This window comes from Ciconia boyciana, chromosome 17, assembly GCF_034638445.1.
Source record: "Ciconia boyciana chromosome 17, ASM3463844v1, whole genome shotgun sequence".
NCBI classification, from domain to species: domain Eukaryota; kingdom Metazoa; phylum Chordata; class Aves; order Ciconiiformes; family Ciconiidae; genus Ciconia; species Ciconia boyciana.
In genome coordinates, this window is record NC_132950.1 from 11,473,376 (window position 1) to 11,494,068 (window position 20,693).

General features: G+C 52.8%; 1 protein-coding gene across 13 annotated transcripts in view; it reads right to left on the reverse strand.

The window, feature by feature from the left end:
- Positions 1 to 20,693, reverse strand: part of MSI2 (musashi RNA binding protein 2) — a 259,702-nt gene that overhangs the window by 39,194 nt on the left and 199,815 nt on the right. For all 13 annotated transcript variants that reach the window (XM_072881752.1, XM_072881749.1, XM_072881753.1 and 10 more), the window contains 3 exons: positions 18,079 to 18,161; positions 8,722 to 8,836; positions 990 to 1,064 (listed from right to left, as the gene is read on the reverse strand). In XM_072881752.1, coding sequence (XP_072737853.1) covers positions 990 to 1,064; positions 8,722 to 8,836; positions 18,079 to 18,161 — 273 coding nt within the window. The remainder of the gene's footprint in view (positions 1 to 989; positions 1,065 to 8,721; positions 8,837 to 18,078; positions 18,162 to 20,693) is intronic.

Sequence of the window (20,693 nt, forward strand, 5' to 3'; positions counted from 1 at the left end):
GGTTTGCCTCCCCGCGGAGGTGCTGCCCCTCCCGCGCCCGCCGGCGCTCGCTCGCTTTCTCCATTACCCTGAGCAGAGCTGTGCTCCCACCGCTCCCGATCTAAGCCGCTGCGGAGCGCGGCCGCGGGACCGCTTGTGTATGACCCCCGCGACAAGCACGCTCACGAACGTAACGCTCGGCACACCGGGGTTTCCTCGCCGCGGTGTCCGGGTGGGCTTCAGCTATTAGCAAGCCATAAACGCAGCAGCGTCGCGGTGCTTGTTCGAGCTGCCCGGGAAAGCCCGAGGGGAAAGGAAAGGAAAGGAAACGGTGTCCTGGGCGGTTCCAGCCCCACCTGCGGGACGTGCTGGAACAGGAAAGGGCTTTTCATGACCCCCACGGTGCCCCGCAGCCAGCCTGCGGCGCCGTGCAGCCGCCCCGGCCCCAGCCCCCCGCCGCGGCAGGGGCAGCCACGCCAAGGAAAGGGGAGAAACCAAACCGAAACCAAACCGCACCATCAACACACGGCTAGAAACTATTCCTTCGAAGGACACCAGCGACATCGATAAAGAACACAGGAAGGCTGGACTCCTTACTCCAAGACTGCACTCGTAATGAGTATACACTTACCGCAGGACAGTATGGGAACGTGTGGGCGAGTATCTGTGTGCGTGTGTGTGTCTGTCTGTGTATATATCTATAATATATATAAAAGAAAAACCCCATCAAAGGGAGGCTAATAGCTCTTAAATTATCTCTGTTGCTTTATGTTTTAATTTAAGAAGTTTGTTTTCAAATAACCAGTACCAATTTACACGTTAGTAAAAATGTATTTATAATATGTATATAGAAATATCTATTTTAAAATAGTAAAAAAATTTGTTGTTGTGTGAGATGCTCCCTGCAGACTTGCCTGTCTCAGCTTGCAGCTATGGATTTAAAAAAAAGGGAAAAAAAATAAAGAAGGAAAGAGGGGAAAAAAGTAAACCTGCAAATGAAATGTACGTACCTGGGAACTGATAGCTGTAACTTGGGGCAAATCCAGGATATCCTCGGCCATACGTTGCAACAAAATTCGGGTAACCTTGATCACAGAAATGTAAAAAAAAAAAAAAAAAGAGAGAAAGAGAGAGAGAGAAGTTTGAAGATTAATAAAGGCTTTTTGTTTTTCAATACAATGCAAAATGACACGGAGGATGGGTGAGACTTGATTTTACGGAAGGTATTAAAACCCAAGATTTATTCTGCTCATGCAAAACTGCAGAAAGGTTTCATTATTATCTTGGATAGAAACATCTAGAGCTTGCCTGCCTGGCTTTGTGCATGAGACCTGTCACTCAGGTAATTAACATGCACTTTGGTATCTGAAGTCCAAGGACTGTGCATACTTGTTAGCTGGAAGAGTAAATGCCAAATGCTAAGGCTAAACACATAACACAGGTTTGCTCTGACATTTGGAGAGCTTACAATGAATGTACTTTGCTTCAGAGCTATTGACAGTTGGAGATTAAGGTAGTAGTAATTCTTTAACCCGGGAGTGTGAAGGACAACAGTTAACACATCAAAGAGTTAGAGCAGCAACAGCAATGAGCCAGAGAGTCAAAGAGCTTTTAATTTTTCTGGAAAGTAAAACCCAGGTATGAGAACCGCTTCCTCAAGCACTGTCCGAGATACGCGCAGAAACGCACCCAGCCTCAGGCAGCTTTTGAAGTTTTATTGTGACAAAAATACCGCTCGAGATCATTTTCTTAATAAAGACGCTGAAGTAAACGCATTAAGCGGCAACTCTGCCGGCTCTAACACAGCGGCTGGGAGCGAAGGGTGGGGTGGGTAGGGGAGGGGAGCAGAGCCCTCGGGGCCGGGGGGCGCGGGAGGTGCCCCCGTGGTGTCCCATGGGCAGAGGTACCGCCACTCGGCTGTCAGCCCCGCGGGCGCTCGGCCAAGGGCGTCACCGCGTTTCGCAGGGATGCCTTGCCAGCATCACCGGCGGTTAACTCTGACAGCCAGGCCAGGGCAGAGGGGTTTCACTCGCCAGGCAGCAGGAAGGTTCGTCTGCGTGCTGGGGGTCACGCTCGTCCCGAAACGTGCTGGGGGTCACACGCTGTGACCCCCCCGTGCTTTAACTCCCCAGCCCTTATGCAAACCAGCTGCCCTCTCTGGTCCCACCGCGGCTGTTTGCTACAACCGGTACGGCCGATGGCACAAGCTGTCCTGTACAGATTGCCTAAAATTGTAACCCCCCTTCCCATCCTCAGCATTTCCCTGCTCCGTTTCCTTAAAACCAGGAGCCACCCTTTGCAATTCCAGCGCAATAAATGCTGCGTAACGTTCCCGCCGACTGTCAGTGTCAGCCAGTCCACCCAGCCTCCTCCAGCCGCCAGGAAAGACCTCTCCAGACCAAGAAACCATCACGAAACGTTTGCTCTCGCTCCGTCTGAGGTCAGTGGAGATCTCGGCGGTGACGACAGCAGCAGCTGGGCCGGACCCCGAGAACAGGTTTGGCAGCTGAATGGTTCTTCTGGGGGTCTCCTATCTCTGCTTTTATGTATTCTTTGAGATGCTCATACCTCGTACAGCTGTTTTTCTGCCGCAGCAAGTCCCTCCATTTCTGATTAGATTTAGATATACATATAACGTACTATTAATCATAATCTAAAACTGGAAGATAAAAATGCTTGGATGAATTTTGATTACGGGATTAAGCAGTGCCAGGGGAAAGCCGCCCTGCGATCCCAGGACAGCACGCTGCGGCTTTCAGCGATATGTACACACTGCTTAGCCCTTGCGTATTTATTTCACAGCTCAACAGCTGGATTCCCTTAGAAATTAATCACCTCTGTCATTAAATCAGATCTTTCAGAGTTAAGCTTTACAAACCTTTTTTCCTTTTTTTTTTTAAAACAACAATATTGATAAATGGATTGTTTGCTAAGTAAGTAGTGCCATTAACACCGCTGCGAGCTGCACCATGAAAAATCGCTCTGCGGCGTCCGACCGCAGCCCCTCTCCTTGCCAACTGGAAAAAATTGAGTTTTATTCCAATTTGAACGACTCTGAAGCGGATCTGTCAGCTCGCGACTGTCAGGGCCACGGCGGACCGGCGTGTCGGGCAGCGGCTGAGCTTTGCCCTGGGGAGCGGGGGCTGCAGGTGCGGTCCCCACGGCCCCGGCCGGACTGGCACGGCGGCGGGTGGCAGCTGCCTGCGTGCCCGTGGTGTTTTTGGAGCTGGCACCGTGGTGCAGGATGCCGTCTATTCTGCCGCCCTGCCCTGCGATGCTCTGCGGGGCCGGGGATGCTCCTTCCCCGATGCATTTGCCTCCAAAGCCAGGGCAGCGTGCGGCAGCAGCCCGGCTCTGCCCAGCCAAACCCGGCTGTGCCTGACGGCAGCAGCACCGGTGGAACTGCCTGGGGGGCTCTCGCCTGCATCGCCAGCGCTCAACGCTCTCTAGGTCAGGCAGATGAAATCATAAATTTATAATACAACATTACTTCAATTTTCCTCTTCATTTACTGCTGCGGTGCCCAGCTCTGCTCTAACGAGTCAAAGCCCGATCCTCGCAGGGGAAATTGCCTGGCTGAATATCAGTAGCGCATTAACACCATGCCCATGTGGATGCTTCATCAAGCCAAATTATGGCCATGCTGACCTACCCACCATTTCCATTAGATGCCATTCTCATCCTGCATTGGGCACCGAACAGTTTATTTGCTTCAGTAGTCCCGAGGAATGATCAATCTCTCTAATTATCCCTTGTTGCTAAACCAAAAATCTAAGTTTTGCCTGGATTACCTCCTCCAAAGCGAGACCCTCCTGTCTGCGGAAGCACAACTCAAACCAACAACCAAAACTGCTTTCACACCACCGCTTCCACCCAGCCCCCGTCTGACATCAACGACAGCAGGTCCGACGCGCCCGCCCTGCAGGCTGGTTGAGCTTCCAGCCCGTGTGCGGGAGCCCCGCAGAGCCCCATTTTGCAGTGGGCCAGATCCTGCCCTGCGCCGGATGCTCTCTGGGCTGGCATGCGAGGTGGAAGCACCGCGCTGACCACCCGAGGGTCACGCTCAGCCGGCTGTCGCACTCTTGGTGGAGGCAACACCCGATGCGGCCACGGAGTCCGTTGCCACCGTGGCGTGTGAGCAACCGCTCGGTGCAGGGACTGGCTCCCAGGGGAAAGCAAAGGCTCTGCTTCCACGATGAAAACAACTGCAAACAGGTAGCACTGACCTTTTTACCTACAGCGTACCTGAGGGCTTCACAGCATTCCTGGTGCTAAAGCCCATCCTGGTGGGCCCACGGTAAAGCCCGAGCATTGCAGGCATTTTACAAAATCTGGGCAAACTGCCCTACCTTCCATTCTGCACAGGGCCCTGGAAACCGAGCAGCTTGCCATGGCGCACGCACGAGGCCACTGGAAAGGCAGGAGCCACGAGCCGGGCTCCCGACTCCCCTCCGTCCCACCAGCACCTCCGGAGGGAGAAACGGCTTCTCTGCTCCAAGCGGGGAAGTGTCCACAACCGCTGAACCAGGCTATGGAAATGTCTTTTCATTTTCAAATTTGGTGATCAAAGATGGACAAAGGTCATGGATAATACGTGGGAACACTGGGCACATTGGGGCCTGGGGACCTCTGCTTTCAAAATTAATTCAAATGTTCCAGTAAATGCAAGAAAATTATTGTCTCCCAATGTCGCTCAGAGCAAGGAATGCCAGGTCCTTAGCAAGGAAAGGCACGGTCCTTCTGCCAAAGCGTAGCCCCATGCTGCAACAAAAATGCTCAGGGTCTTTCTCAAAGAAACGTGCTGTGACCTTGACGTAAGCACCCGTGGCACCAGGGAATGCAAACCAAAAATCTCCTACAGACACAGGGGGTGGTCACAGACTAGGGAGCAGCTACGGAGAAGAAACACATCTGCTGTAGAAGTTTCCCTCTTGGTCCCACAAAGTTGACCTATCTCCTTCTTCAAGGGAATGAAAGAGCTAAGCGAAAGCTGGCCGCAGCCGCCTTCGTCAGTGATGGCTACAGCGGGTGCTGCTGTAGGAGCCCAGGGGGGCTCGGGTAAGTTGTGCCAGCCACCGGGAAGCCTCTGCTAACGAAGGGCCCCCCCTCCTGAATCCTGCCTCAGAGGCAGCTGCTACTCTATTAAACAGAGTCTGATGGAAAAAAGGAATGACTTTCTTTGAAGGGCACAAGCTTCTTTTATGCATGAGTTCAGCCTACCTAGATTGAACGTGTGCAGTAATGCAGAGCCCCGCTCTGCCTTGTGCAGTGATACAAGCAGCCTGTTAGAGACTTTCTGAATTCTGGTGTTCGTATCAGACATCATTTTGGCAGTCCGGGGTTATAAGCTTTATGGGCCGAGCGCTCCTGTCTCTGGAGGGGTTTGCAAGTTCAAAAGAGCCCAACTTTAACATTAAACACCAGCAAGTCTAAGATGCCCAACGCCAGAAGAAATGAGCGCTGTGGGGCCGCAGCTCAGATCAAGCAGCGTGGCAGTCACCTCCAGAGCCGGGTGTCACCGCCGGGACCGCCGCACCGGCAGCCGAGACGTCCCAGATGCACAGAGCTGCTTCAGATGGGAGGGCAGACAGAGACAACCTGCTATTAATGTTGTTCCTCCGTTGCTTTCTTCTTTTCTTTTTTTTTTTTCAAGTTTTCAGGTACAGACCTGAATGGAGGGCAAAAAGCCGTGGGGCAATGCAGTGACACCCACACGCCCTTGGGTGACGGGGCTCCTGGTTTGCACACCAGGACCAGGTGACAGAGGCGAGGCTTCTGGGCGCATGGCAAGCGTCTTGGCCACCGAACCGCTCCCTCTCAGCTGCAGACGTGTGCGTTGCCGGCTAGGGGGGACACGGTGCCTGTTCACGAGCATCCACGGGGCTGGGGAGCAGCTCTTCCTGCCGGGTGGGCTGCCAGGGCAAGAGAGATCGCTGGAACTGAAACCACTCCGGCCCACTCCTTACGCAGAGTGGCTAATTAATGTTCCTGATCTCCCCCGAGACTGCGTGCGTCCCACCAGCAGACTGAGCCCGAGACAGCCCAGAAGCAGTCCTGGCAAAAGGCTCAGCCTGCCCGTGCTCTCGGAGTCAAAAAATCCTTTCACAAGAACACTTTAATTTTGTTCCAATCAACCAAATCATCACAGAAGCGGCTGCCTACGCACCTTTAGACCCCGGCTGCTGCAGGCTCCTTGGGGAGGCTGTGATTAATGAAAAAGACCAACTTCCTTAATAGCTTTGGAGGGAGTCGCTCTCCGCTCTTTCCTTTGGATTGTCTCGTGCGTTTGTTCCTCCGATTCCCTCCTCTGCCCATGAACAGCGTCTGGAGAAGGTGACCTTGAACAAGGGCTTCTGGAAACAGGTATAAAAATCCTTCAAGAGCAGCCCCGATCCCTCTCTTCCAGCCCAGCTAGGCATCGAAAAGGAGGAACGGGGTAGGGCTGACACCGGCCTCCTGGGATCTCAGCAGAACGCGGGGCTCCTGCAGACGCTGCCTCCGGCAGTACGTTACTTTGTGTGCCTCATCGTTTGATGGGTTAATTATGCCCCTCTCCCTGCGGGGACGGGGCCCCACCACCATGCAGCTGCCGGGGCTTGGGAAGGAGAGATTCGGGCTCCCCGCTGAGCCGCTGCCCATCAGCCCCCTTGAAGCCAACTCTTACAGGCAGCCTTTGAAAATGGGGATTTATAATGGCCATCCAGACAGCCTCGCTCTCGTGTGTTGCGATTTCCTTGTTTAGCACTTAATTATTTAACATGGTGCCACTGTAGCAAGCAGGAACTTGGAAGATGAAAAAAAAAAAAGCTAGAGCAGATAATGAAGCATCTGGCCTTCAACACAAATCAATCATTAATTCTGAGCAAGTCACCCTGATTTGAAATCTAATAAGAGCACGTTCCGAGACCGGCTGGAGCGGAGCCGTTCGGGGTGACCTGACCCGCCCCACCGCAGCAGGACCGGGATTTGCCAACAGGCACCCGCACCGCTTGCCCTGTGCAGATGCAGATCCGCTCGCTGAGGGCTTCTTCCCTTACTTCTTACGGCTTGAAACGATCTTTTTCCAGAGAGGCAGCCCGGGTGGGAATGACTCACGCCGCCCTTGAGGGCTGAATTTCCCCTGCAGCTCGCTGGGGTGGACCCCGGCTCCATTCACTCCTTGCCCGGCTGCGAGGAGAAGGGTTGAGGAGACTCTGCCCGTGGTGAGCAGAAGCGGGATGCTGCCCCGGGTCTTTTTGCCCAGCCTGGGGTGACCTGGGCTCTCTCCTCCCGCAGCCGGGCGGGACTGGCCGGCACGGCGGCACGCACCACCTCCACCACCCCAAACCTCAGGCACCGCAAGTGGAGAAGAAAGAGAAACAACAGAAATAAAGTACGTGTGCTCAAGCACACTGGGAACATACAGATAACGAAATCACAGGCTGAGTAGAAGAAGATAAATATTTTAACCATAAAATGTAATTTCCAAACACTGTGGGGCAGGGTGGCGGTGGAGTGTGGGGACAGCAAAATAGATGATCAGCTGAAATAACCAAATTACACATCCCAGAAATGGATCGCTCCAGCCACACGAACAGAAGTACTATTAATTCAGAGATAAAGCAAACATGGCAGGAAAGTTTTCCCTATCAAATCAAGCAGTGCCTGAAGTCAGACATCTCAGCAAAACAGCCTGATACTCATAGGAACCGAGTCCTCTGACCTGATGCCCACTCCAGGAGCCTCGGGGTCCTCCAGCATCTCAGACAGCCCGTGGACCTGCTTGGCAGAGCTCAGGACAGCCGAGCACCAGCTTTCAAGGCTGGTTTTTGTGCTCAGCTTCTGGGATCATCTAAACCCAGGACCGAAAATTCAAAGCATCCCAGAGAGGCCACGTACCAGGGACGCTAGCCCGGGAAAGGCTCATTTCTGCCTGGGAACACATCCAGATGCCCTCCCGTTCGTGCATGCTTTACGGGCACAGCAGGTGACACCCGAGGGAAAGCCCAGTGATACAAAGGGAGCAGAAAGTTGAAAATGTATGGGGTTTTACAAAAATACATTGGCAATGAATTAGCAGCATTTTGGCTTAGTAAACGTGAGGACAGAGTATCAAGAGGTTGTCACATTATACAGAAAGAAGAACTATCTGGGCAGAAACAAATGAGAACCAATTATAACGAAATAGACCTCATGCACAAATAGAATTTTGCCATTAAATATCATTTATCCCATTTAATTAGTATTTTCTGGACACAATACTCTGGGCTAAAATACCGTTCCATCTCCTTGAAACTTGTAATTATTGTTGTGACCTATACTGTTATGCATCTCCCTGCTTTCTCCATCTTGCATGCCATTTAAGAACCGGCAAGATTTTCAATTATCTATGCTGAACTGTCAAAGATACCTTTAAAAGAAGGGGAATAATGTGTGACTCAATTCCTCTAAAAAAGGGGAGAGATCATTTTTAGTCAGAATGAACACACTGCATCTTTCATCATTCTATTTTTGCGAGTAAGAGTAAAACAGGCTATTTAAAACATCAATTTAAATGCACATTTTTATATTCCAGGAAGGGGGGGAGTTAATAATTTACCACAGACAGGATTATTTTCCCCGCTCCACCCCTGCTGCAGTTTTAGACTCGCACCCACACAGGTGCAGGGATTTGCTCACCCCTACGCCTTCAGCGTTTAGCAATCAGGGAGACGACACGGGAGCCGCTGGCTCCGGGAGACGTGTGGTGGCTACGGCACTTACCCAACATTCCCATCCCTAGCATAAAAGCGTCCATGGTATACGGTAATCCACGTGCCCTTCCTCTCGTCCCTGGTGGAAACATCACTTCTTTAGGTTGTGCTTTCTTACATTCTACCTATTGAGCAGAAACATGTACAAATGAGATGCAAATGAATTCCATGTAAATGTCAAATGCAGAACTGATCTACTTAAGGGGGGAGTTTTATTTTTAGCATTTGCCTCCCCGCACCGCCTCCCCCTCAAAGGTGAACTTTAAGAATAGTGTAAATGGATTTAAAAGAGCAAACGTGTATGTCTCTTTAAACACACATAGCAAAACCCCACTGTAAAGATGACAGAAATGCTGATTTAAGAAGTTGCCATGTTCCTGAAAGGAAAACCTGTGCTGCGTTCACTCTCAATGATACTCGCGGGTGTGGAATGAATGGAGGGAGGTCTCCAGCACAGCTCTATTGCAATCGATAACAGAAAATGACTCTTGGTGATCATTACAAAAAGCTCCTTTTAAAATAGGAATAAAGAATCAATATTTCTACCCAGCAGAAAATTTCTGTAAACCCTATTAATAAATGATCTGCATTCTTTCACTTCCAGTTACTCCTGCTGCCTTTTGAAGTTGGTTAATGCCACTTGAACCGCATTGCGAGTCTCCGCCAACACCTCAAGAGAGGCGGCGACCCAGCGCAGCCGGCAGCAGGACATCCAGGACCCCCGGCCACACCGCTGGGTGCTGCTTCTCAGCCCCTTTTTGGGTGGGAAAAGGGAGAAATAAAGCACTTTTCCATGTTCTCCAGCTCCAGCACTGCCGACTCGCCCCCCAGCAGACTGCCCCCGCGCTCCCCTTGGCACTGGTGCTATGGCTGTGCCGGTAAGTTGGTTTGGAGCTAACCGGAGTTATCCCAACCCATTTCTATGGCTCTACACCTTAGTCCATGCTCTGAGCAACAGCAAAATGTGCAGACACGCAGTGCAGCCCTGCACAGGGTGTGGGGAAGCCCCACGCCGCTGTCTGCCCCACCTGCACGGTTTGCACGATGAGAATTGCTGGTCTAAGGGTAAGGGTCTCGGGCTGAATCCAGAGGTTTGAGCTTTATGCCTCTAACTTTGTTCTTCAACCAGTTCCTCGTCCTCTTTGCACATTTACGCTCCCCCGGCCCCTGCCTGGCCAGACCAGAGTGGGAGCAGGGGTGTCACAAGCCAGGGCCGTGCTCCCGGCAGACGTGGTGGCACAGCCACGTGCAGCTCTCAGCCCTCCCGTCCCGGCCGTGGCACCGCCAGCCTGCGGGCAGGGGCTCGGGAACGGGGCTGAGTGTCACGGAGGACTAGGAGGGTCGGCTCCGAGCAGGGTCGTGCCTCCTGCATCACCTCCAGCACTCGCACAAGCAGGCAAAGGTGGGCGTGCACCCCGCGTGCAAGCAGCCGACTACCCCAGGCAAACCCGGGGCTGTGGAATAATACGGCTAAATGTCTCGGTGCCTAATAGCCCGATCAGTGACTGGGTATTCATTGCCTTATGAAAACCAACCGCCTGTTCCTAGGCAACCCGATCAGCGAAAATTTCAGGTTTATACAATTTTCATTTAGGTAACGTAAAGGTTAACTGACTGTAATGGGAGTATTTTAAACAAAACCACCTACTCCTCCCCTTTCTGCTGCAAACCTCCACAGACCGTATTTACTTTGCTTGCTTGCAACGCTTCCCGAAGCTACAATGCTCAGACACTGCCAACGCTGCCAAAACACGCGCTTCTTGCAGACAAGCTGCCCCAACCCAGTGAAGTTTGGAGCAAAATTCTTCTGGAGTTCATCTTTTGCTACTTTTCTGCCAAGAAGTGTTTAGGTCCTTGCAGGAGGCAGTGGGAGAAGGGCAGAGAGGGACCGGGGAAAACGGGCGAGCAGGAACAAGAGCAGGAGAGGTGTTGAAGAGACCCACGCTCCGGACATCCCAAAACTCGGGCACAGCCACAACAGGGCCAGCAATTTCCTCCGTCTCCTCTTCAGTGCTGTCAGGGCAGCAAGTCCTCCAGGAGAGAAGCACCCCAGTGAGAGCCCTGGCAAGGACCAACCTCCACGCCCCTGTCCCCTGCACACCCACACTCCCATGCACACCCTGCACACCCATGCACACCCACACTCCCCTGCACACCCATGCACACCCTGCACACCCACACTCCCCTGCACACCCATGCACACCCTGCACACCCACACTCCCACGCACACCCTGCACGCCCACACGCACACTCCCATGCACACCCACAGACTCCCGCAGGCACGTGACGGTGCAGACACACTGCTGAGAGCACAACGGAGAGCCCCATGGTGCCCTGCAGGGTTCCCGGGCCCTGATGTTAAGACAAAAAGAGAAAGAAAAGGAAACAGAAAACTTCCCATCAGTGAATTCGTCGAGCAGCTGCTCGCACACTGAGGTGCTGCTGTCGGAGCAGGGCTGGGGACGAGGACAGCGCAGGATATGTGTGCCCGCCGCCCAGCCCCATCGCTGCCCCGAGGGGACGAAGCCTTCAGAGCTTCCCTGGGAGGCTTAAGCCTGAGCCTTGAAGGTGGGTTTCAGCCTAATGGGGCTGCATGCCCCCCTGGAACCTCGGTGCCCCCAGAAAGCCCCACAGCCCGGAGCCAGCAGCCTGCCGCTACCTCCCCTCTCCATCAACCGCTCCCGAGATCTCAGGGACACGGCGAGCTCCGAATGCCGAGCACCAGCGCCAGCCTCCCTCCCCGCCGCCCCGCACGCCAGCACAGCCGCTCAGCAATATCCTCTCAAACTGTCCTTTGCTTATTTTTAATCAGAGGGGCATTTAACAGGAGTATGCCAATCTAATTTCTCCAGCCAAATGACCGGGGGTGAGCACCAGAAGTGTGTAATTTCATTTCGCAACCGCATTTTTTGGGTTCGCCACCACTCCAAATGTCACGGCGGCATTGGTTACACCTCGCAGCCGCTTGTACCGCAAACAGTCAGGATGATAAAAACAATCTAGCCTGGCTCGATGGACAATTAACAGGAAAATGAAGTTTGGATTAGCACTGTTAGAAACAATAACCCAGTAATTAGCTTTTGCAACCACAAAACAGCCTACCGCTGCTCTCTGAAAGACGAGCGTAATTTACGATTTTCACAGCACACGAGGATATAAAGGGAATGGCAGCAAGCGGCAAAGAAGTTTTAACTGGGATTTAAAGGGGAAGAAAAAGTCACCAGTAGGAAAGAAAAATAATTCCTGAGCCTTTGTAAACAAATATACCCATATCGAAGGCAAAAATATTCTCCGTTATCCAGCGGAGACTCTCCCCCTGGGAAGGATGACAGGCAAGATACGGGACCAGGACCCCGGCCCTGCTCTGCCGTCCCCCGGGGAGGGGCTGCGGGACCCCGGCCCGGCAGCACGCCTCGGGTGGATTTTTACCCTCCCCATTCAGCAGCGTCGGGCCTTGAGGTGCCCCGCAGAAGCTGCCCACACACCATCCCGTCAGCAAATGGGGAAAGTGCAGCAACAGGAGGTGACGCACCATGTGAGCGGACCGGCGGTGGGCTTGGTCGGTGCCTCTTCACCAACAGAGGCAGCAAAAGGGGAAAAAAAGGGGCCAGGCTGCTTTTCTGCAAAAAGCCAGCCCGCTCCTTCATGGGGAAGGGGATGGAGATGGCCGTAACCATCCCGCAGCCACGGTTACCGTGAGGGTAAAACCCTGGAGGCAGCAGGGATGTCACACGTGTGCTGGCAAAGCGGGACGTGCAATGGGGCTTCTCCAAGAGGGACTGGATCCGGGTTTACGAGTCAGCTCAGCTCTGTACCGAATCACCCCCAAGAGCCCGCCCGATGCCGGTACTTTGTACATAAATCTGGATCTTGCACAAACTTTCAGTTCACCATTTCTGTACATCTTAATAATTTCCAGATTTTTTCCACCTCCCCTGTATGAGGGATGTGCTTCACCTTCAGCAGCCTAACAAAGAAAGTTTTAACTCTAAGGCGAAAAAAAAAAAAAGGCAGGGAAACTAAAATTCACTATTTTTGTTTAGTCTAGTTCGGAGAATTAACATTACACTGGGGTACTCTTGGGTCAAGCCGAGCAGTCAAAGCCACTAGAACGCAGGACAGCTGAGATGGGGAGTGAAAAGCCTCTTATACCCAGTGCAACAACACAGGCTGTCAGCTCGCAGCACCAGGATGTCTCAAAGCCCATGGCTAACAGCTTTCCAGGGAAACCAGGGCTATTTTGAGGAAAGCAGAATGCGCACATATCCACAATGCACAAAACCCCATTTTACCACCCAAAGACAAGGCAACTTTGTCTTGCCAGCAATGTGCGATTCACAGTTAGTTGAGATTTGATTACCTTGGGGACGCCATGCCACTCATGCCACGGCAAGCCAAAACTATCGCTCCTCTAACAGAGAAATCTGTATTCGCCCAGTCCTGCTGCAAAGGCAGGGCTACACCAGGCAACAGAAGAAAGGTTATAAGCATATTTTAAAAACCCCATTAGATCATCGACAAAGGTGGGGTGGGGACAATGGGGTCAGAAGCTGCTCAGCGTGTCCTCAGACCGCAAGAAGAGAGAAGTCGGCAGCTACGGGAGGGCAGAGGAGTCTGCCAGAGTTTCTTGCCATTCATCAAGTCAGTTTGTCCCCAAAACACCAGATAACACCCAGCACCGGGCAGCGCCTTCTTGTCCTGCGCAGGCTGGAGAACCCAGCCACCCTTGGAGAACCTGGCAAGGGCAGCGTCACTGGAACAGCTCACAGGCTACATAATTTAAAGCACATTAAAGACAACACTATAGGAATGCTTCCAACCTGCAAGCGGTCCGCAGCGTCCTTCAGCTGACGGATGGGGTTTCCAAAGCTGTCGCACCTTCAGCCTCTCCCTAGCAGCACCAATGTCAGCGACACCGCGTGTGCCTGCCTGCCCAGCACCGCCCTGCACGGGGTCCTATCGCCCTCACTCCTGCCGTGAGCCCTCTGCAGAGATCCTGTCGCCACGACCATCGGCCCCCTGGCACGACAGTTCACAGCAGTGCCCGTATACGCTCTCCCACAACAACCAGCCGTATGTCAGGCTCCAGCTCTACAAGCTGGTAGCGATCCTACAGTAGGAAGCGACGAGGAGCAATGCTCTCCTGCGACTTGCTGACGACCAGACTCCCCGGACTCAGGCACACTTTTAGCCTCGGTGCCCGTACGCCCCATTCACGATGACGGCTCCCTCTTGGTAGGTCCTGCAGATGTGTCAAATGAAGGGACAACCCCAACTCCAAAGAGTTTCCCAGGGATTGCAGCAGGGCCCTCGAACTGGAGCTGCCCCATGTAATTTCTGGCCACTGGAGGTTGTTTCTCAACTCTCTGGTTACTTGCTTTGAGTGTAAAATGAGGGTTAATGCCCCCATGGAGGGCTGGGAGGGGTGAGGGAGTGACAAGGTGTGATGAGCTTGTGTGCTTTGCAGATTTGGGACAAAACCATCAAAATGTGCTTACAGCACTACAACAATTTCCTCCCAAGGGAGAAGGGTGATTGCTGGACCCAGATTAAGCACATGCCCACAAGAAAATCTCTCATGTCCTGTAACTTTCCCCTTTGTCCCTTGACGTGCCTTCTGGGAAAGCCAATGCCACATCTCATTTTCAGCCCCACAGGCACTCCCTGACCCAGATGCTTCGTACGCAGGGATGGCAGGGTCATTTGGTCAAGCCTCCTCCAAGAGATGTGCTCCAGAACGAGCGACCTACAGCACCCCAGCGCCTGCAGCCCAGGGTCGTGCCTGCAAACAGCCGAGCAGCAGCGCGACACGCATCCCCCCTGCACTGTGCTCCATGCGTCCCCTCCCAACACAGCCAGCAAACCCATCACCGCCACCAGTAAGACACCAACTGGAGAGGCAGCAGGATCACGCACGAGGCCCAACACCACATCTGGGGGTTGAACTCTGCCTTCCATGGCGTCCAGCTGGCAAAGGACCCAGCGGCTTCTCAAAACGTCCGCGCAAGGTTGGAGGTGGTTTGTTGGCTGCACGTTGTGTTTCCTCGGCTCCCAGCTACTGCAGGGACCTCGGACACCAGTGGCCTCGTGCGCCCTCCTCCCTTCTGCCTACGGTGCACAGTTCGGTCTTTCCAGGAACAGAGGTGCCTTAGACTACAAAGTATTCGGATGAAAACCCAAAGGCACGTGGTGTGTGATATACACCACGTCTAAAACGTCACCACGCAGCGAAGGCTGCCAGTCTGGGGAGAAGCCTGAAGAGCGCTGATACATTAAAAAAACCCACAACAAAAAACCCACAAAACCCACAAAATCCCACCATGGGAGAGAGAAACAGCCTCAGGTGCTACGCAGCGTCAGAGCCTATTTCAAAACAGCCTAACGTTTTTGTCACCCCCTCCATCCAGTGTCTGACTCGAGATCCTGACTCCGGTGCAGCGCGCCCAGGCCGGGCTCGGCTCATCGCACCACTCGCTGGTGCTTGTCCCGCCGTAGCCGTGATGTGAACGACTACCACAGCGGGATCTAAAGGAAAATAAATTACTCCATCACATTTCTTTTCCAGCTACTTTTGCACCCCCTTAGAAAACCAGGTTTCTCTTTGCAAAGCAGCCTGCTCGTTTCACAGGAACAATATTCTGGGGCTAGCTTGTTTGGGTTTTATTTGTCCCACCCCCCGCAATGTCTGGAGAGCATCTTTGGCCTCCCACGTAAATTCCAAGTTTCATTTATTAAATACCTCACTGGCATTTTCTTTTCGCTTTCACACTGCTCGTTTAATATTACATTTGACATTCTAAGCTTTACGGATGGCAACAGAAGCAGAATGGGTGGGCTAAAAATAGCCTGCCAGGGAGATGGGAGGCTAGAAATAGGCTCGTGAACAACAGCAGCCCCGCTACCCTGTGCTTGCCCCCGCTTTTTGGGAAATGACAGCATTCAGGAGATGAGAAAGAGCGAGCTCAGGGTGAGCCGGTGCCCGCGGAGCCGCGGATGCCCCAGCCGAGCAGCCCGGGGATGGGGACGGGGACGGGGATGGGGCGTCCCTGTCCCAGCTCACCAAGCCACTGCAAACCGCGTTGCCTTGAGCTGGGGCTGCGAGAACCCGTCCCCTTCACAGCTCAATGCTAGAGGGGGACATGTTAAAAACAAGCGGGAGGGGTCAGCCTCCGAGGGTGCTGGGGGAAGTACGTCTGCGCCTAACTCTGACCCCCAGCCAGCTGTGTGTCACCTCCGGCCATCTGCACCAGCTCACTGTCACACACGCGTGCACAAGCCCTCCTGTCCCTGCACGGATTTGGTAATTAATCCGCAGGCACGTCAGCGATATGATGAGTCAGTCCCGAGACGGGATCATGTCTCATCTCCTCCCTCGTGGGCTGCTTTTAAAATTAGTGCTGTACAAGAAGTGACACGAAGAGAATGCTCAAAGCATCGCGGCACCTGGATCGTGCACCAAGCAGGCACAGAGAGCTGGGAAGAATATCTTTTAATTATCCGCGACAACAAAACACCAACAGCCTACACTGTTTCTTTTGCTCTTTGTGATGTTCCTCGAGTGTTTCCACCCTGTCCCTCCACATTCCCTGCACTGCTGTTACCTTCCCGTGCAGCCTCTCATCATCTGGGAAGAAATCCTCCCGACGACTCTCCCACCACGCCTCCCCTAGCAGGGGTCTGCAAACAGCCGGGAAAGGTTTTTACAGCGCAGGAGTGCAGATCCCTTTACGGAAGCACCAGATCATGCGCTCTGCCCCACCGCTGGCACCAGTTTTGCTGGGGCACCACCGCCCTGCGGCTCTTTCCAGCCGACATCCAGCACCTCCCCGGGGCAAGCCCGGGCGGCGCTGACCTGCACCAGGCGAAGGCTGAGCCTCGCTCCAGAGAAAAACCTACTGGGTGAAATAACCGAACCTGCGGAGTGTGACGTGATACGCGCCCACCCGTGATTAAGCGGTAGGAAAATCCTGGAGTGTGGCACTGTAGCTTTTCCCTCCCAACTGACGAATCTCACCTAAATTTACATTCCAAGCGTTTCTAATTTGTTGCTGGGTCTCTCGTCTGGATGCTGGAGAGGGGGTGGTTGGGGCTCGTTCTTTTTGTTTTGTTTTCAGGGAGATCAGTCAGCGTTTAGCAGCTATACAGGGGAAGGAGCCTCCCCCACAACCCACAAGCGTCTCGGGCGAGGTGTCGCTGGTGGTGGGCAGGAAACCCCAGCAGCAGGCGGCGGCTGGGGAAGCAGCGAGATGCTTGGGCAGGGCAGAGGCAAAGCCCACGGCACCCATCTGAGACGGAGCGAGAGGCTCCCCGCTGGGCAAGGGGAACTGCCCCAGCCCTGCCCCGCCGTCCCACCACTCCGTTTGCCAAGGGGGACCCTTACTTTTATTTCTGATGCTTACTGCAGTGAGGAACAATATGAAGAATATTATTTCAGTGCTCTGGGAAAAATTAGCAAGTCAAATATTGAATCAGGCCTCCAGCATATGCCAAGGAGATTGCTTTGATCTTATCCACACTAAAAGCTCTATTATTGAATTTAAAGTCTGTGAACACATATCAGACCAATATACAATGCATATCTGAATACACATTTGAGAAGCAAAGGATGTTTTGACAAAGGGAAAAAGAATATTTCAGCTGAAAATATCAAAGTTACCGCATCAGTTGAAATACAAATGCCCTTTTTCATCTGGCTCAGTGGCTTTAGTGACAGGGCAACTGCAACCTGGGACCTGACTGTCATTTAGGAGAAACTTCACCCAGGTCTGGCTCCTGGGTTGGGCCTGGGCGGAAAGCGATTGCGGCTCGATGGCAGAGCCACGGCGTCCCAGGGGACGCGGTCCAGCAGGCAGCAGCAACGTCAGAGCAGCATCAGGACTCGGGAGCTCGGCCAGAACAGCTATTTTGGGAGCACGCAGTCTGTAACAGCTACCCCAGTCCACTCCCCTCCTGAAAACCCCTACCGCAGCCGTGCAGCGGCTGCCACGGCTCTTCCCAAAAGCAGGGGCGGAGAAGGAGGGCTTCTTGATTTCCAAGCAGGTTGACCGACACCATCTTCAGCCCTTTGGCTTCCACACCAAAAACTGCTCTGGGGCGGCTGCCTGAGCCCGCAGACAATGCCTGTGCTCGTGGCGGGGACAGACACCCGTCCTGCTGGCAGGGGAACGGGAGCAGGGTCCAAGCAAGCCATGGTCAAGGCTCATGCCTGTCCCCATGCCACCTCCGCCAGGCACGGTGTGCCCAGCACCCAATTAACCTCACGGAGAAGGTTGTCCCAAAGGGCCACCACCCAGGCACGGCACGTGTCTGTGACAAAGGGCGAGAGCTCGCTGCCACTGACATGCACTGCGGAACAAAAACGACTTACCATTTTATTATTGATTTCGTGGAAATGAATTTCACAGACTTTTTCCACCACGTCTTCATTTTCAAAAGTTACGAAGCCAAATCCTGTTTAATAAAGAAACAAAAAGGGGAGGGGGAAAGGAAAATATTAGTTAAGTTTAAACGGGTTTCATTTTAATAAAGCATTACTTAGCCATTGGGATTTTGGAAAACTTTCATGGAAATATGCACATGTAAATACACCTGCTGTACATGGAGCTGCTGCTGAACTTATTATAGACTAATGGAGGGAAGAAGCATTGTCTTGGGGAAAATTAATACGGTTCTGTTCCAGCTCTTCCATAGGATTTAATGGAGAATTAAAACCTCCTTATGGATTTTTTGATCCATCCTGCAGAATTTAATGGATAGTTACACCCCGGTTACATGACGGCTCAGAAACTACAATAAGGCCATATTTTCTTTTACACCTTATAGGTTTTTAAGAGCAATCTCTACAAAACCCAATTATATTTCTATGGAACCATATTGATTTTATCTCTTGTTTAATTCCACGGGACTTCTCCATTAGAGCTGACTCATTACACGACCCAAAAAAATAAAAATCCGGGAAGACAGAAGATGATTCCTCATTTACCCCTCGCTACCCTGGCGAGGAAAAAAATACCAATGCTTCCCCAAACATGCAGCAGCACTTTGTGTTTCCATTCGCTTTGAGCAAACACCAAACGTCCCCGCTGCTGCGTGCCGGGGCCGGCGGCGCAGCCACCGCAGCTCCGTCCCGTGCGGATGCAGCCGGTCCCGCGGGTCAGCCGGGCTCCGGAGGTGGTTATTTGTCCCTTTCTTCCTGAATTACTTCCTCTAATACCTCATCAGGACATCCTGAGGCCTCCAAGAAACCATTACGGTTAAGGCCTCTGATCTCATCATTCCTCTCTTCGCCACCGCTGCTTCAAAGGAGCCGTGGATTTGGGCTGGTTTAGGGTCGTTTGATGCCTGCTGCCTGCCCGTAGCTGTACACTGTATTTGCTCTGCTGGGGCCACACAGCTGCAGACACACCACACTAAAGAAATCTGGCAGCCCACCACAGCTATACACAGCCATGTTCCCTGCTCATTCCTTAAAAAAACCATAGATTCAAGCTAACAAACAAAACCCAACCTAATGTGCTACATTTCTGGCAAAGGCTTGATGAGTCAACATTGACACCAATTAAGCTAATGAAATCTTAAAAATGGAACCACAGGATGAACTTCATCCCCCAAACTGCACTTAAAACTCTGACGGACTCGACGCTGGTGAAACGGCACGTGACGTCTTCATCGCACCCGGCTGTGAGCCAAACGAGCCGGAGCTGGGGCATCCCCAGCAGCAGCCTTCACCCCTGGCTGGGGCGACGGGGGAAGGAAGACAGAGGGGAAACCAGCGCTGCCCAGCGTTATTTTCCGTGAACAGTTTTGCCCAGCGAGCATCCCTCCGCTCAGCCTCGCGTGGCAGCAAAGCAGTTGTGTCTTTGCTGACTCCGAGGGAGCCGGCTCCCGTCTGCTGCCGGCCGAGCGCCCGTCCATCCCGTGCTGCCCATCCCAACCCCCGGCTGCTTGGGAATACAGCAGTGAAGCCTCATCTCAAACCCATTTTGCTCCTGACACTTCCCATCTGCAATTAGCACCTTCCAGCACTGGGCCTGCTCCCCCTCCAGCAGCGGCGAGTGCCGTGGTTGTGTCCGGCTGGTCCCAAGTGCCACCCCGACCTGCTCCCTCTGCCAGACCCGGCGCGCCCAGCAAGCGCCCAGCAGCGGGCAGTTTCTGCGCTGGGGTCCCAAAGCAGTACTTCATCGTTTCAACCACACACTAGATTTGCTTTGATGGGGCACAGCAGAAGGTATTAAAACTATACGGGTTTTGGCAACCTACAGGTACAAGATACACTGGCCGAGGCAAGGTCTGAGCAGCTCCCAGACGGCTTGTTTGGGAATGCACAGTACGCGTAGCAATGGTCCATCCCTCTTTGGACCCTCTTCTTGGGGGTAAAAACACCAGCAATGGTTTCTAGATCTCCTCCAAGGCATAACACATCATCCGACAGCACATCGCACTCAAACCCCACGCTCAGAACACTATTTTACTTTGCACTTAAAGCATGTAGCAGCTTGAAGTATTTTACTTAAGTCTTTCATTTGCCTTCTAAATTACTCCATTTAAATCTACCTTAAACAGACCTGTAGTTAAAGCTAAAATTTTTGTGGTTAACTGGCTGAATACGGCATCCCAGGAATCCTGGAGCACGCTGCATCGGGCAATCACTGGAGCTGGGAGCAGCGCGCTGCCGGGGACCAGCTTTCCCCAGCGCAATGAGACGGCCAGGCCGGGTCTACAAGTCATTAATTGTTTGAGCACCAGCAATATCTTCATCATTAGTCACTCATTAGTGAGTACTGCAGTTGAGGATTTCTCTTTCAACTTTTGTCAGGTCTCACTGCCAGGATTGGAGGGAATTGAGAGGAGATTAGCCTTAATATGCATAACACCGCAAGAAAGCCCACTGCAGTCATTACACGTTTGGACTCGGAAACAAGTTTCCCATTCTCATCCCACTCCATATGGCTTAAACACAGGTTTATCAAGAAATTATTTATC